The 17,334-nt window shown below is 48.3% G+C and overlaps 5 protein-coding genes across 5 annotated transcripts, besides 2 other annotated features; 4 read left to right on the forward strand and 1 right to left on the reverse strand.

The window, feature by feature from the left end:
• Positions 1 to 251: a repeat region.
• Positions 252 to 273: 22 nt separating this feature from the next.
• Positions 274 to 304: a repeat region.
• Positions 305 to 2,583: 2,279 nt separating this feature from the next.
• On the forward strand, positions 2,584 to 5,142 carry FPSE_08336 (uncharacterized protein; the record flags this gene model as incomplete). Its single annotated transcript, XM_009261454.1, has 1 exon — positions 2,584 to 5,142. The coding sequence occupies one exon, from the start codon at positions 2,584 to 2,586 to the stop codon at positions 5,140 to 5,142; it is 2,559 nt and encodes an 852-aa protein (XP_009259729.1).
• A 325-nt stretch (positions 5,143 to 5,467) lies between these two features.
• Positions 5,468 to 6,874, reverse strand: FPSE_08335 (uncharacterized protein; the record flags this gene model as incomplete). Its single annotated transcript, XM_009261453.1, has 5 exons — positions 5,468 to 5,907; positions 5,952 to 6,082; positions 6,127 to 6,589; positions 6,636 to 6,672; positions 6,719 to 6,874. 5 exons carry the CDS (start codon positions 6,872 to 6,874, stop codon positions 5,468 to 5,470), a joined length of 1,227 nt encoding a protein of 408 aa, XP_009259728.1.
• Positions 6,875 to 9,522: 2,648 nt separating this feature from the next.
• On the forward strand, positions 9,523 to 10,956 carry FPSE_08334 (uncharacterized protein; the record flags this gene model as incomplete). The annotated part of the gene is made up of 1 exon (XM_009261452.1): positions 9,523 to 10,956. The coding sequence occupies one exon, from the start codon at positions 9,523 to 9,525 to the stop codon at positions 10,954 to 10,956; it is 1,434 nt and encodes a 477-aa protein (XP_009259727.1).
• Positions 10,957 to 11,619: 663 nt separating this feature from the next.
• On the forward strand, positions 11,620 to 13,276 carry FPSE_08333 (uncharacterized protein; the record flags this gene model as incomplete). The annotated part of the gene is made up of 2 exons (XM_009261451.1): positions 11,620 to 12,104; positions 12,151 to 13,276. 2 exons carry the CDS (start codon positions 11,620 to 11,622, stop codon positions 13,274 to 13,276), a joined length of 1,611 nt encoding a protein of 536 aa, XP_009259726.1.
• Positions 13,277 to 13,967: 691 nt separating this feature from the next.
• FPSE_08332 (uncharacterized protein) lies at positions 13,968 to 15,563 on the forward strand (the record flags this gene model as incomplete). The annotated part of the gene is made up of 2 exons (XM_009261450.1): positions 13,968 to 14,004; positions 14,098 to 15,563. 2 exons carry the CDS (start codon positions 13,968 to 13,970, stop codon positions 15,561 to 15,563), a joined length of 1,503 nt encoding a protein of 500 aa, XP_009259725.1.
• Between the last annotated feature and the right edge of the window lie 1,771 nt (positions 15,564 to 17,334).

A 17,334-nucleotide genomic window follows, 5' to 3' on the forward strand; every position in this document is an offset into this window, starting at 1 on the left:
ATAATAAGTTATATATTAATATTAAATAATATTAAATAATATTATATAATAATTAGTAATTTAATAGTAAATTTAACTATAAATAACTTTACTTATAACTATTTAATAAAGTAATTATTATTAATCTTTTTAAGATTATATAATTAAAGACTTATAATTATAAGATTTAACTAATAATAATTATTACTATTTTAAAATATAAAAGTATTATAAATATAGTAAAGTATTACTATTAAACTATTAAATTAAAAGAGAATATATTCCTAGGAAAAGTTAAATATTTTTATTATAATATTAATATTAACCTTAAGTCTAAAGATAGGCATATTAAGTTAAGCTCTAAAATGCATAATAACAAGCACTAGACACCTTAAGAGTATCTTAGACTTAATTGCTAAACTCTAGTATTAGTTATACTCAGCTTCCTCAGTCCAAGGGATAGGGTTTCCATCTTCAATTATACTTTTTTAAGCATCATAACTCTAATGCCCTCACACATGACCTTTGCCCTACTATAAGGTTCAGAAGGGGCATAAAATGCATCACTTGCTTCCATCCAGCTTTTTTCTCCTTCCTCCACATCAACACAACACAACACACAGCACAGCATAACAACCGCACTTCAAACAACAACCACAAGATGCATCTCATCTTCCTCAGTCAAGTCCCCTCCTATAGGTTTATGGCCTTTGACGCCACTTCATATATGATTCCCATTTTGCCGCTATGTAGACTGTATGGATATGGTCCTGGGTCTTAGTCGCCGCCCTCTCGACCGTCGTCCCCTCCTGTGGACAGATCTGCGATGATAGACTGTATAGCGATCGTCGCGGGGCGTGACGCTGCTTCGCAGCTGTTTCCTCCCTCACAGCTGTGTATTCGCACGTGTATACCATAGCTGAAAGTGCTGGCTGCAATGAATCACAGATACGGTCAGTCAAAGCCGGTGATTCACAAGTACGGTAACCATTGACGGCAGTGAATGAGTGAACCTACCAGTAGGTGTTCAAAGCTTCACGAAAATCCAGGTAGACTCCTTGCCCGTGACAATCCGTTTGTCAACGGCCCGGTGGTAAAAAGTCGATACAAAGTTGGCGATCTGCCGGGATGCTCTCGGACTCTTTATCCGCATTCTCTGTGAGATCATCGGTACACCCTGGCTTTTGAACCATATCTTGCAATGATCACTGCACCGATTGCCAGTGATAGTTGAAGACCACTGTAGATGCGCTGTGGAAATGAGTTAGTGAATATGTTGATTGAAGATGAGGGGCAAGTGAAAATCACCTTGATGTTCCAATAGTTCGATGGTGCACAGAGGACTCACACAGTCACACCTGCGTGGCTCGAAAGATACGCAGCTTCGCATGGCATGCCGCCAGTGTCGGAAATGAAGGTATCGTAGTGGAACACTAGCCCGTATAGAGGACGGGGCAGCTGGTTTGCGGGACACGGGAGGAGGCAGTTGTCTAAATGGTGCCTTGATGTTCCAATAGTTTGATGGCGCACAGAGGACTGGCATAGTCATACCCGCATCGATCGAGGGGTAGGCGGCTTCGCATGGCATGTGAAATACCAGCCCACATAGAGGGCGGGGGAGCTGGTTCGCTGGACACGGAAGTAGGCAGTTCTCCAAAATGGAGCTTGCACATCTGTTTGCTCTGTATTGACATTTTGCCTTGTCCACATCAATCGTAAGCTGGGCTAGTTCTGCTCATCGAAGTGAAACATTTATGAACTCACCTTGCTCTGTCATTCGACTTCAGTGGGTAATATAAGAATATACAAGGCCTGAAAACGGTGAACCTTGCTCAGTTGTTTAAAGTGTGTACTGCTAAGTTTGTGTTGTAGAGACGACAGTGACGATGCTGACGAAATTGCTCCTTTCATCTTTCGGCTGGTACCTACCGCATACATGAATGAAGTACTCATTCGATCATTGAAGAGATATGAGTTTAACAGTAAAAACAAACAACACTACAACATTATTTACCGCATACATACGTCTGTAAATGGCTGTAAGGTCGAATAAAAACAGGGGCTGAAGGAAGACGGCCTAGAAAAAAACCTCATCGTTGCACCTTCCCATAAGACATACTACAGATGATGTCATTCGGAGCTGTCTCTGGCGTCGCTGCCAGATCCAACACAGCCACAGATAACTTGCCCCTTGTTCTTTTGCTGCCTTTCTGCTTCCCAGTATTTCTGTTGAGTGTGGCGCAGCTGACAAGGTATGACGCTAACTGGCTTGGCATCACTTAGGTCGCCTCCAGCCCAAAAGACGCTTGGAAGCCGCGCAAACCGTAGGAGAGGCAGCCGAGAAAGAACGAATCAAAGCTTAGGCGTCGTTATATAAGATAACACATGACGAATGCCTTGGCTGAAACCATTACCTTTTTTTCTCTTCCATTTCTTGGTATAAACCTGTATTAGACACATACAACTACAGCAACACGCACAGCTGACAGTCAACTACTGCTGTTATTTACATTGCCTCCCTGTGAGAGAATGGGCTCTCTGTTCGTCATACTTCCAGACCAAGACGCCCAGCAACCCGCTGACTCTCATTCTTCTAGGCAAAACATGCGCCCTTCACTCGAAACTTCCCTAGGCGATCAGGGCCTTGCGACCGAGCAACGCAGCCTGCTAGATCTCATCGACAAGCTTCAATTCGCACAGCTCGACGATGTCAAACTTCCGCAAATCGTCGTCGTCGGCGACCAATCCGCTGGAAAGAGTTCAGTCCTAGAAGCCCTCACCGGCACACCCTTCCCTCGCGATGCCGGCGCCTGCACGCGATTTGCGACAGAGATTCGCATGCGACGAGCCAAAGAGTCAAAGCTAAAGGTTTCCATCATTCCCGACAAGTCCCGACCTCACAACGAACAAGCACGCCTACTTCAATATGGCGGCGACGTCACCGGTGACACACCCTTTGACGCCATGATGCGGGATGCGACAGAGTTGATCGCTCCACGAAGTATCCCCGGTCGTTTTGCCGCTCGCGACATTCTCGTTGTCGAGAAGAGCGGCCCCGACATGCCGCTCTTGACTTTGGTCGATTTGCCCGGTCTTGTTCGAGTCGCCAACCGTGATCAATCCGAGAACGACATCCAAACAATTGAAGCTCTGTCTGAGCGATACATGAAGAGCTCGCGAACCATCATTCTTGCTGTCATTGGTGGCAACAACGATTATGTTCAAGCTCCCATCCTCAAAAAGGCCCGCCAATTTGACCCCAAGGGATCGCGTACCATTGGTGTCCTCACAAAGCCCGACATGACCGAGCGCATCGGTCTTGAGGACAAGTTTGTTGAACTTGTCACCAACAAGGACCAAGAGAACAACTTCAAGCTTGGCTGGTACGTCTTGCTGAACCCTGGTCCTGGTGAGCAATGGCAGACACCCGAGGATCGCGCCGCACGAGAAGCCGAGTTCTTTTCCCGTGGTAAATGGTCGACTCTTCCTCCTGACATGTGGGGTATCGGTGCCCTTCGTGCCAAGTTGAGCACCCAGCTCCAGCGCCACATTGGCAAGCACGTCAAGACGTTGCGCCGCCAGATCCAGCAAGCCTTGGAAGGATGCGAAACCCAACTCAAGGCTATGGGCGTCGGCAAAGACACCCCAGAGGAGATGCGTTTCCAGATGGGTGAGCTCTTCACAGCATCCAACAACCTCGTTACCCCTGCGGTGAACGGTAACTACAAGAACCCCTTTGGTGAGCGATTCTTTGCCAGGCAGTCAAGCCCCAAGGGCACGCCATCCCAGAAGCTCCGTGCTCGCATTCGCGATGAGAGTGATCGTTTCGCAAAGCGGTTGCGACAGCACGGTCGTAAGGTGACTTTCCAGCCCAGCCCGCCTGCTGGTGCCAACGGAGCCAATGGCGCAGACACAAATAGCACTCCTCTCCCCCCAGCCGCCGGCGATCGCAGCAAAAAGGACTTTGCCGAATACGAAGTCGAACCTCTTCTTCGACAGATCCGGGGTAACGAACTTCCTCTGGACTCGAACCCCCGTGCGCCTTATATCCTTTTCCAGGATTACTCGAGGAACTGGCCTGTCCTGGCGCAAGAGTACAAGGACAATGTTGGTGTCATTTGCAACGAGTTTCTTGCCGATGTCATTGACCACATTTGGCCCATACGCATGCGCGATCCTCTTCGCATGCATTTCCTTGAACTAAGAATGAAGGAGTTGTACGAAAGTGCCGACACTGAGCTTGGTCATCTCACCGACGACATGGAACTCGAGATTCAGCCCTTTGACCCCGAGTACGAGGAGCGTCTTCGCAAGTGGCGCGCTGAAGCTACCGAGAACGGCGGGTCCTACACCGAAGCTGAGGAGGTCTTGGAGAAGATGCTTATCTACTACGATCTTACCGCACGCATCTTTACTCGCAACGTCATTACGCAAGTCGTCGAGCGACACCTCCTTCTCGGTATGCTGCGTTTGTTCAATCCTATTGAGATTCTTCGCATGCAAGACTCCACCATCGAGGCTATTGCCGCCGAGAATAAGGAGACCCGCGACCGTCGCAAGACCCTCCAAGCTCAGAAGAAGGCTATTGAGGAAGCCAAGGCCATTTGTGCCAGTCTCGCTATGCGAAGCGAGTTGCGCGCATACGAGGATGACCCAGATGACGATACCCAGACCGATGACGATGAACAGACGGCTCGAGTAACCCGTCGTCAAGTTGGCGCCCCCCAGAATGCCACACCCCAGAATGGTACACAGGGCGGGTTACTCCAAGCACAACCCGCTCAGCAGCCAACTCGCACCTCTCAAGAGTCTGTGCGTAGATCAAACCGCGACAGCCGTGATGATCGCCAGGAGCGTGAGGATCAGCGATCAAGCAGACCTCCCGTCCCAACTCAGGACTCTTACCAAAACGGCTACCGACAAGAGCCCAGCCGTGATTGGGAGCCAGTGTACCATGCCCAGCAGACCCAGGCTCAGCAAGCCCAGCCTGGACATGCTCCTCCTCCCCCACCACCCCGTCCATCAAAGGTCGGCCTAGGAGATGCTGATGGTTATTATGACAATACCCGCCGCCAGGACTCGTACAACGACAGCCCTGGACGAAGCGAACGCCGAGAGGGTGCGCGACATAGACTTGCGAATGCCATGCGAATGGGAAATTAAGACATTACAGATAAGAGATGGACGGCGTTGGGAACGGGTTACTGATATCCTTTGTAATGAAGCGATTATGATTGGTTACGGGCAACTATTTAGATAGAGTATAAGAGAATGAATGACTCGCTTATGGCCACATTTATCTCAACCTGTGACTACAGCACAATGACTCGCGATGGTTTCATGTGCATCATTTAGCGGTTCAAGAGCAGCAACCATGACATTATCTAAAGTGTAATTGGAAGCTTCATTATAGAAATAAGTGATAAAAACATTAAAGGGTATTGACATTGAAGAACGTTAAACAAAGAAAACCAGACAACCCATCACTCTAATATCGTACCCCGTCGGCTACGACGTAGGACCCGGAACCAGCGGCAGCTTCCACATCCTTCTTGGCTTCTCTATCCTTCCAAGAAGACTCATAATACACCCTAGTCTCATTCTTGACTTGGATGCCGTATCCTGATGCGTTGGTAGGATTGCTACCCGGTCGATCATCCGCACAGCTGGTGACGACTGTGTTGCTCTGACCACCGCGCTCAGGGTAGGTGTGAAAGTCCATGTCGCCAGATGACCCATCTTCGAGTCCAGCCAGTTCTCGCTGTGAACTGTTGTCGTCGACTTCTTTTGTGCGGTTGATGTGGGTGAGCTTGATGCCCTTGCTGCTGGTCAAGCCGCTGATAGGATTGGGTGTTGAGTCACCTTTAGAGCTGAGGATGGAGCCGGAAAGAAGCTTGCGGAAGACGGGTCTAATGATGGGAAGGCAGGCTAAAAGGTTAGTACAGGAAATAAAGTAATTTTGGGAGACTTACAAGAGATGATGGCCAAGTAAGACTCTACGCCAGCCCAGACGATGACACCTCGAATATCTCTTGCCATCTCAGTTGTATTGGGGTTGAGGGTGAATGCTTCATACAGAACGATAATTGACGCGACGCAGACACTAGAAAGGTCAGTTGTGTACTCATAAACAGGCAGACAACTTACAAAATACCAAACATAAACATGGCAACGACGGCAATCTTTTGGCCCGTGCGAAGTTTGAGACTCTTGACTTGGAAAACAGGCAACGAAAGAACAGCAACTTCGAGCATGAGATGAACCAGAGTCGTGCCAAACATGAATTTGGCAGGATCAACTTTACAAACAGCGTTCTTGATGGTGTGCTTCCAGTACGCTTCCACCGGAACACAGTGAAAGATGGTCATAAAGGTACGGATGGTGAGCCAGATGACGGTGCTGCCCTGGAGGATATAGATTCCAATTCTCATCTTGGCGACACTTCCAAACAGACGCCAGTAGAAGCCAAGGATGGCCAGTTTGGAGAATCCGAGTGATGTTGCGTAGAGGAGCTCGGCCATGAAAAGACCGAACCGAGCGTATTCTTCGACCCTATCCTCTTCCAGGGGTAATTCCTCCTTGATGTGTCCGAGGCCCATGGCAACAGCCCCTAGAAAAGTAAGCATACGGATGACTGGTAGGGCTTAGATACTTACAATAAATAGCAAAGCTAAAGTATAAAGCGGCAGCAACCTTGGACAGTCAGTAAGGGTAAAGATTTGATTATAAGATAACTCACCCATGAAGTCATGGCAAAGTAATCATCCCACCACAAGTTCACGTGTGTAATCTTTCGAGAGAAGAGACGACAGATGATCAAAATGGTAGCGACACCAAAGGTGATGAACTGGGAGCACATAACACCAGCATCTGGGGCGAAAGTCTTTGCAGCCATGATGGGCCACGTTCAAACAGCAGTAAAGAAAGAAATGTAATCGACTTGTAATAAAGCCAAACAAAAAGATTACCAGTATTACTGGCTTCACATGTCAAGTGTGACGAAAGAGAGGTTCCACTGGGACTGGGACCCTGTGCCTACCTATATAGCCTTTTCCTGCAAGGTAGACGGGATAAAGCCTGTAGGTTGATAAAACCAGGATCGACGATGATTTGCGTGCTATTGCAAGGAGACAGGGGTTGAGAGAAACACAACTGCCGCTGAACTGAATCAAGTTGAGCTGCAGCCAGAGGAGCCAAGAGAGACGATGTAGTAATGAGATGAAGATCAAAAGTCCGCGTCTGGGGAACCCTGGATTAGAAGCCCTCCGTCAGGTACCTAGATGACGGAGCTCGTATTTCATTGGTTGCATGACAAGTTCCTTGCGTCTCATCATCTCTTGTGTCATTCTGTAAATAGAGCGGTCTCCTTTAGGCAAGGCATTCGTGATGCGGGTGGTAAGAATGCAGCCCATGATCTGTGCAGCGTTGATTTTCGGTGCTTTGGCTAATGCATAACTGGAGATGCCGTGTATCAGTGTTGTGCCAGTACTGCCAAAGTAATTTGACAGCCATCTGGAAACGAGGCGACAAGAACGCTCATACCACAATACCAAGAAACGTTACGGCGAACAGGAAGCCTAATCCAGCTGGTTCGAGTAATGTTGCCTCAATTTAACCTGCTGCCAAAAACACGATCTAAAGTTAAACGCCACAACTTGAATCCCGGGTGACATCTCTAGCTTGTCGACATGAAATTGTGCACTCGAGTCATTTGCCAACGTTCAACCAGTCCGTGACCTGGCAGCGCCATATTGAAACGTCCAAGCCTGTTAGTCGATTTATTCTAGAAAAGATCTGCCATCTTCATCTGCACTGACATGTTAGCTGCACAGGTCCAGGGTCTGAAATCAGGTTAGAGTTTACCTGGTCGAATTTGTTAGTCATGGTAAATTCGCGAACCGTGAGAACCTACTGGGTAGCAGAAAAGTTGACCTCCTAAGTCTTGGGATGCAAAAAATAAATAGCCTAAAGGCTATAAGTTTAGTAGCATAAGATGACCTATTGATTTTGTCTCTTATGTTCTCAGCGGCCAATTTTCTGACACCCCCAGGAGAATTTCGCCAGCACAGCCTGCCGCTCGGTCCCTATCTTTGCCCTTGCAAGTTGCGATGATCGCAGCTGAAGGGATGCGGATCTTCAGAGTTTTGACTCAAGCTGAACCGAAAACCCCGACTTCCCCATTCTCTACCAACTTTGTGGTATCACCGTTGCAAGCGAAAATCATGGTCCACCTTGTAGCCCGCCCACCCACGTACTTGACAGCTTCTGGGGACGAGAGACTCCATCAAACAACCGCGTAATTGGTTTAGTGGTAAAATTCTCCGTTGCCATCCGGGTTTCATCAAGAAACTCGAGTAAGCTCGGGGAGCCCTGGGTTCGATTCCCAGATTACGCATTGGAAAGGTCGCGAGGCCTGTCATATCTTTTTGCATTGCTATTCTTGTTTGGTCGAAGCTTCGAGTAGGATATATCGGAACGCTGGATCCTTAAGGCGAAGCTTCGACCAAACCAGAATAGCAGAGCAAAAAGCCCTAAGGCGAAGCTGTTCGTCGTTCCATTTAGTGCCTGCCGGCTTCTGAAGCTAACACGATCGACATGTCAAGGGTCCCTGGCAGTTGGTCTAGGACTGCCGGGGGCGTCTGTGGCTCGACATCTCCTTTCTCCCGAAGCGTGGCTGGGTAGGAAAGTCCCTTGATGAATCGATGCCCAACTTTTGCGTTTTAACTTTGAACAAGTCAGGGATGGGTTGGGATGGTAAGGATAGTGACCAGCCAGGTGATCGGGAACGTCCCGAAAAGGGTTTTTTAATCAAATGGCGTCGCAGGGGAATCTGCGGTAGATGAAATGTGACACATCATTCTAAATCGTGTTGAGGCACTAGAAGAATCACAGATGATATGATTTATGTAAGTGATGAGATGACATGACACGGGAGATGAATGAGGCGGACGTTGAACTCAACTGCCGAGTCACGTGCATGTTCTTTCAGACGCGACAGTTCTGTTCAATGGAAGGTAGTACCAGAGGACGGCCTCAGGGTTGGTCTAAATAGCATAACTACCAATCTCGTATCTTCTCAATGCCCCAAGGACAGTAATTAACGAGTGCAACTCTTTGTTCCTTTGCACACACTCCTGCAGAAACAAGGGCCGAGCCGATTATTAAACTATTAACTTCCGGCGTCTCTCCGATTGAGATCATGTCGTAAAAGGCTGACCGATGACGACGAGATTCGAAATGTCGGCGTTCGGCACGCCAAGAACGCGTACGTGTTTCATTCATTGAAAGAAACAAGTCGAGGAAATAAAAATATTACGAGATGCCACTATTTCCTTGATATTTTCCCGATTCAGTGGAGCTGAACTCGTTCCTGGCCCTGTCGCGTCTTGCATCAGCGCTGTCAACCCCGGATTTACGTCACCTACGTCATATCCGGTTACACCTATACAAGGGATGCAGAGGCACTGACGGGAGCAAACAACAGCTCACCTCTTGCTGTTCTTTCTCATTCAACTGCATCTCTTCTGCCAGAATATTATCGAAATGGTGGGAAAACGACAATGGAACACCAATCAAGGTCCTGGCCCTCGTCATAGAGGTCAGCATGTTGGTGAGGAAGCACGCCCTCAACATGACGACGGTCCTCGCGATCTCGAAACCGGCCGGTACTCCTACAATGGAGCCAGCAAAGATTCACGACCGAAGCCTCGTATCGTAAAGTTCCAGGATGCTGCTCGCACAGCTCTCGAAGATGCTCGTCGCGGTGAGATCAAGCGTGCCCTTTTGCACGGCATCGATCGATCAGGCCTGGAAAAGTATCGCAAGTCGGACGACGAACTAAAAGCGATCAAGGATAAAAAGCTCCGCTATTTTTACGAACAACAGAACGAGCGGTTGAATGATTGGTTGGAGGTGGATGCGGTGGTGATGGCCATCGCGGATGACGTTCTCGAGTCGATGAACCCAGATCCCGATCATGACGGTGATCAAGAACGCAGTGGAGGAATCCAACGCGTCGAAGGAAATATTGGAGAGCTACTCCCTGATGAGGAAAAGGAAAAGCGACGAAAAGCAGCCAGGAGGGCAAACTGGGCTATCAATATTAATGTGATAGCCAACATTCTTCTTCTGGCTGGTAAAACATTTGCCGTGTTCACCACGGGGTCTCTCTCGCTGGTGGCATCGCTTGTAGACTCGGCTCTGGATCTCCTCTGCACGTTGATTGTCTGGTCCACCAGCCGGCTTGTCCTCTGGAGGTTGCATGCCATGCAGCGCCGATTTCCAGTTGGTAAACGGCGTCTCGAGCCGCTGGGTATCCTGGTGTTTTCCATCATCATGGTCATTTCCTTCCTGCAGATCCTCCAAGAGTCTGTTTCGCGATTGATGCCTCCGCATGCCGAAGCTGAGGTTCTTAGCTGGGCCGCCATTGCTTCTCTGCTGTCGACGATCGTCCTCAAAGGGGCTATTGGCCTTGGATGTCGACCTATCAAGTCCACACAGGTGCAGGCCCTTGTGCAAGATTGCAAAACCGACGTCATCTTCAACACTCTCTCACTGTTGTTCCCTTTTATCGGATATCGTGCCAGTATCTGGTGGCTCGATCCAGCAGGCGCCGGTCTCTTGTCTCTCTTCATCATTTACGACTGGGGCCATACTTGCTTCGAAAATGTGGCGCGCCTTTCTGGCGAAGCAGCAAACGACCACACCATAAAGAAACTCATCTACCTCGCATACCGCTTCGCGCCTATTGTAGCGGGCTTCAAGAACGTAACAGCGTACCACGCAGGCGATGGTGTCTGGGTCGAATTCGACTTGTTGCTTGATGAAAAGACTCCATTGAACAGATCGCACGATATTGCAGAGACATTGCAGTATTGTGCTGAGGGGTTAGGCGAGGTGGATAGAGCGTTTGTAACGACGGATTATTCAGTTTCAGGACCTTTGGGACACGCAACAGATTCGGAGTGGAATCACTAGAAGTGATAGGGGGCGGTGTATTATAGGTAAAAGGCTCTTGGCTTATAGGTTAGCTATGTCATAGGTCATTTATGAGATGTTCATAGGCTGTAAAGGTTGGTGTGGCTGAAATGCCAAGTGGGCCAAGTCTGAATAGCTTCATCAACAACGGTCACAAGACATGTTGAATGTAAATAAATTACACAGTATACTCTGTATATTGGATCACTCAAGAATTTCTTTCTTTTTCTTTTATCCAGTCCTGCATTTGTATGGTCTTTGACTATAATTGAAGTTCTTCGATCCGCCGAGTTGCTGTATGCCAAGTACCTGCCTGCCTGGGCACATTCTTGGTGTTGCATCGTAAACCTGTTTTCTCACGCTCTCGGTTGACTTAGTAATCGTGATTATCTTGTCAATAAAGGACTTCCTCTGGGGTTGTCATGATGACAGTGGACCCTGAATTAATACACCTTGATGTCCTCATGATGCCCATCAAGGTACAGGTCAATTCACCAACGCGACAGCTCAATTGAAGCCATCAACAAAAGAATGACCTCAAAATATCTACAAGGGTTCTCATGGTTGAGTGAGTGCGGCCACGGTTGAGGACACTCCGTCAAGGGCATGCTTTATAACCCAGCATTTCCCCCGTTCTCATATTATCCTCGTTCAACCATCAAAATGACTTCATTACAAACCGAAGACGAAATCTATGATGTTCTCATCATCGGTGCAGGCCCCTGTGGTCTTGCCATCTCTGCTCGTCTTCACGAACACACACCCGCCGCACTCTTCACAGACGAAGAACACCGTCGCTTCCACTGGATCTCCAAGTATGGCAACAAAATGCCCCTGAAGCACGTCCGAAGCGGTAGAATCACAGCTGCCAAGTCTCCCGTCCAAAAGCCGCAGTACAGGATGCTCGTGCTTGACGCTGACAGTGATACCTGGATGGGTCGCTGGAACAGACTGTTCAAGATGTACGACATCTCACATCTAAGAAGTCCTATGCTTTGGCATGTTGATCCTCTTGATCGTGATGCCTTGCTTGCGCATGCGTATGCGAATGAAAGAGAGGATGAACTCATTGAGATTCGGAATTGTGTGGGCAAGGAGGTTAGCAAGCATGGGAGAAAGAAGAGTGGTCAACGAGCTTGTGGTAGAAGGTCGGTCATTCCGGTCAAATGTTCTATGCATACTAACAAAACATAGACAAGAAGCTCGTGTTGACATCAACGTGAGAGAGCGCAACGACTACTACAACCCCTCTACAGCTCTCTTCTGCGACCATTGCGAAAAGGTGGCTGCTCGGTATAGTCTGGGCCCAGACATTATCCGCAAAGAAGCCCTCGAGCATTTAGACTACGGCGAAGTCAAGGGTGTCTCCATAGACGGAGAGAAGCTCTTCACTGTGACGTCCAACAAAGTCCGTCGCTATGCTCGCACAGTGGTATTAGCTGTCGGTCCCGCCAACGTGGCCAAGATCCCACACATCCCCTCTATGCCTGACACTGGGAAGCTCCCTCAGACATGTCACAGCATGCACATCACAGAATTTCCCGATCCTCTGGTGAAACAGAGAATTGCTGCACGTCGAGAAACGAATATTCTTGTCGTGGGCGGCGGTCTCACGTCTGCGCAGTTGACGGACCTGGCTATTCGCAAAGGAGTGACCAAAGTATGGCATGTCATGCGTGGACCTCTACGTATCAAGCACTTTGACGTTTCGCTCGATTGGATGGGCAAGTTCAAGAACGCCAAGCAAGCACAGTTCTACTATGCTGATTCTGACGATGAGCGGATTGAGATGATCAAGGAGGCCAGAGGTGGAGGAAGCATCACTCCAGTGTTCCACAAACGCCTCAAGAAGCATCTCGCCACCAAGAAACTGGAACTCTTTACAGAAACAAACCTCGTTGATGCATCGTTCGACGCAGAGAGCGGTACCTGGACTGTTCAAACAAACCCGCCTGTTGAGATGCCAGCTATGGATTACATGTACTTTGCAACAGGCATCCAAACAGATTTCTCCTCTCTTCCATATCTGCAGACTATCTTGCAGAAACATCCTATCGAAGGACGAGGTGGATTCCCCTGCATCAACAACGACCTCATGTGGAATGATGAGGTCCCGCTGTTCATGATGGGAAGGCTCGCAGCACTGCGTCTCGGGCCCGCAGCGCCGAATCTTGGAGGTGCACAAGTCGGTGCTGAGAGAGTTGCATGGGCAATAGAAGATCGATTCCCAAGACCTGGCGAGGTTGAAGCGGTGGAGGATCACAGGAAGGGATACTTGTCAGGTCATGGAAATATGTACAGCTCTTTAGCTTGCGAGTAATGGCCTACTATAGGTAAACAACAATAATCATAAATAACGATATATAAAAAGTTTAAAATAAAATAGATCTATAAGCTGAAAGCCCGAGCCTCTTTGATGACCAAAGTCTTGACCTAACCAACAAGACTATCGCAGATAGCTTCCATAACTGTCACGACAGCAAGACGATCAAGGTACTCAAGAGGCTCAAAGACAACCATGAATAAAATCCCTGCCTGGCATTTAGAAGGATCGGACAGGGAATAGCTGACGCTTTTAATTAATAGGCTAGGTCGTTGTCAGGATCGAAATCCTTCATGATTTAGCACTGCCACTTCACTTGTCCATAAATGGTTCCTTGTACCGTTGGAAGTTTGAACGAAAATAGAGTTGTTACTGAGAGAATAGCTAACAAAATAATTGAATCATTACAGTATACTTTTGTGAGGGGAAAAATGCTACATATTTATGTCCTTTAAATCCGGATATCATGCCTCGATTGATATCCGCTTCTGTCGTTCAGGGCTGAATGTTCGGCAGTTTACAGTCAAGGATACGACCTCACCCCTGGCATATCTTGGCTAAAGAAAGCTCCCCAGTCCCCCGCTTAGCCGTTCTCTCCATCTCTCACTCGACGGTCGGAAAACGATACCCTCAATTTTCAACGGGAAACGTTATCCCAACCTTCGACTACCGTTTCAAACTACCTATCATGCCTCGAGAAGGAACCCAAAGAGTAAAGACGGGCTGTAAGACGTGCAAGTCAGTATTCTAGAAGTCTTTAGTATAAAATTGCTTTTTTTCCGTCCGTCTCTCGCTAATTTGGTTCCCACTTTATAGAGCGCGAAAGATCAAGTGTGACGAGACTTGGCCCAAATGCAAACGATGTATAACGGCGAGACGTGTCTGCGACGGCTATGATGCTCCTCCTGTCGGTTCTTTATCGTGGGATCTTCTTCTTCGCGCGCCGCAGCCTCGTTTGGTGCCCGTGACAAAGGCCCGCGAAGTACGCTCCCTGTCCTTCTTCCACCATGTCGTGGCGCCAGCTTTGTCCGGGCCCTTTGATGGGTCGTTTTGGACGTATTTCGTCGCCAGGATGATACATGCTGAACCTGCGGCGCGACATACTGTTCTTGCCATCAGTCAGCTCTTTGAAGACTTTGAGTATTCGAAGCCGTCTGTGGACAGATTCGCCATTACGCATTACAACACAGCTATTAATCTGCTCGTCCATGGACCTCCGCCATCGACGGACACTGTGCTACTGGTGTGTGTGTTGTTTATATGCGTCGAGTTCCTACGAGGGAATCGGGCAGCGGCCATCACCCATGCCGCGCATGGCTTGCAGCTGCTTAATGCGGCTGGTCACAACTCTCGACTTGCAGGCACATATAACCAGATAAGCGTCTTTCCAACATTCTTTGTCGAAGATAATGTTGGTAGCCCTGCAAATGGATCTGGCGAATGTCCTGTCTATTCCAGCACGAGCGAAGCACAGTATGCGCTGGACAACCTGGTCCTAAGATCATTAGGCGTCATCCGATCTGGAAATCCGTATCGGCTGGAAAAGATGCCTCAGAGGCCACCCCAGGAACTCTTTGATACACAGAGTGCATTACAAAAAGACGTGGACGCGTGGGAGATGGCATTCAACAGGCTCCAATCCACGAGGCCTGTGGATGACCGCGAAGACACTGCGTCTTTGGCACTCATGACGCGAAACGGTCTAAGTAATATGTGGCTTAAGGAGTGTTTGAAGCAAGATGAGATGTGTTTTGATGACCATAAAGATGAATTTGTTCAGATACTGGCATGGGCGCGCAAAGCAGCAGAGAAACTTGAAACCCGACGTCAAAAGCCAACAAGGTTTACTTTTGAAACGGGGTTCAGTCCGATGCTTCATTTCATGGTTTACAAGTGTCGATATCTGCCGTTGCGCCTGGAAGCGCTATCCCTCTCGCAGAGGCTATCGAGTGAGAGGGAGTCTCTATGGGATGGGTCGCTGATATACACCTTGTCAAGACTCATTGTCGAGGTTGAGCATGGCATCGACCTTTCGGGGGAGTTTGATGCTAACGATGATTCATTACCACCTGACTCGAAGAGAATAAGAGGGTTTCTGTTTGCAGGACGTCAAGAGCCGCTGATATGGGATACATCAGCAGCTGATGTGGTGTATTTCCGCATGTGGAGTCCAGAAAGCGGGTGTACATATCGAAAAGAGTCTTTGACGAGGACTCAAAGGTTGTGTTGTCAAGAAACAGCGACACAAAGGACAGAGAGACAGGACAGTCCTATATCATATTAGTTAGTAGCACAGCCTGCATGCAATCTATTATTGTTGCTTTTGTTGATTGGACGACTCTTCCATTTAAGGTAATCGTGGCTGTTCCTGAATCAATCTAGCCTCAGTAGTACTAAGTTATAGTGCAGGGGTTGGTTTTGACTCAAGCGACGTGATTATGATTGGGCAGCTCGCAATTGAATGCGCACTGCTTTGGCGAGCACAGCATCCATCTCCATTTCAATTTCGGACTAATGAGGCATTGCAAAGATTCAATTGACGAGATATAAGACGAGAATAAATCCAAATAAAATGATAGTTAATCATTCTACATCACAGCCAAGATGCATTCCAACATTAGAGCCCTCATTCTTTACCTGCTGACTTCCACTGTCGCTGCATCTCCAGCGCCCACCCAAACTAAACCCCACCAAATCACCATCGCAGCTCGTCAACCCAGTACAACAGAAGCACCACAAGGCTGGTTCACCACCACTCAAAACATTGCCACGATCGGCGGTACAACAGACAACTACTACACCGTTCCCGCCCAGACTATTCAAATCGTCATCCCAACATGTGTCCAAACATTCGAACCCGATGAGAATGGTTACCTTCCTCCAGGAACATGTAATGCCCACTGGAACTACTATCCCAACTTTTCTGCAGCTGCAGTCTTTGCAGTGCTGTTTGCTATCCTGACGGGTGCACATATTTGGCAGGCTACTAGATATAGAAAGGTACATCCATCCATCGCTGTGAGAAAACTGTCACTAATTGACGTGGTAGTCTTGGTGTTGGGTCATCATCATGGCGGGCATCTGGGAGACAACAGCTTTCACTTTTCGAGCGATAAGTACTAAGCACCAACAAAGCATCGGTGTCCTGCTTGTGTTTCAGATATTCATCCTCCTTGCCCCAGTTTGTAAGTTGTCATCTCAACTCTTCTCGCCAAGCCACTAACATGACCAGGGGTTAATGCATATGCCTACATGACACTCGGCCGAATGGTCCACTACTTCATCCCTGACCATTCCCTCCTCGGCATGCCAGCCGTCAGTTTAGCTGCCATCTTTGTTGGTCTCGATATTGTGTCCTTTATCATTCAGCTCATTGGCGGTAGCTTGGCCGGCCCTGGTTCACCTCCGGATGAGCAATTGAAGGCTATACACATTTACATGGGCGGCATTGGTCTTCAAGAGTTCTTTATCGTCATTTTCATCATTCTCTGCATTGCCTTTCAGCGCAAGATGCACGAAATTCGAGCTGAGAAGGGTATCGAAGCCTTTGTCGCGTCAGACTGGGGCAAGCTTCTTTGCGCGCTATACTTTTCTCTCGCCATGATCTCTGTGCGCATCATTTATCGCTTGATCGAGTTCTCTGGTGGCGAGGGCCAGGACAATCCCCTGGTGACACACGAGGTTTACTTTTATATCCTGGAAGCGGTGCCCATGTTTCTGGCTTTGTTGTCGTTCAATATCGTTCATCCTGGAAGAGTCATGCAGGGTCCTCTTTCGGATATGCCTGGGTTGTTCTCATTCATCAAGGACAAGGTGCGGGGACGAAAGGGAAAGCAGTTGCTGGATGATCAAAGCGACAGTAATGTTGAGATGGGTCAGCGCTACGAGCCGACCAGGACGGCTGGAGCTTATATCAGTGAGCCGTCTAGATACGGTTAAAACACTGTAGACTGTGGGTTTTGATGCATTTTCATGTAGAGTTGTTAAAGTTAGTTTTATCAGTTGGAGTTTCGGTGCACGTACAGGAGAAATACCAGGCGGCATAGAGTAGTATA

The sequence above is a fragment of the Fusarium pseudograminearum genome, chromosome 3 (assembly GCF_000303195.2).
Source record: "Fusarium pseudograminearum CS3096 chromosome 3, whole genome shotgun sequence".
Lineage (NCBI taxonomy): Eukaryota > Fungi > Ascomycota > Sordariomycetes > Hypocreales > Nectriaceae > Fusarium > Fusarium pseudograminearum.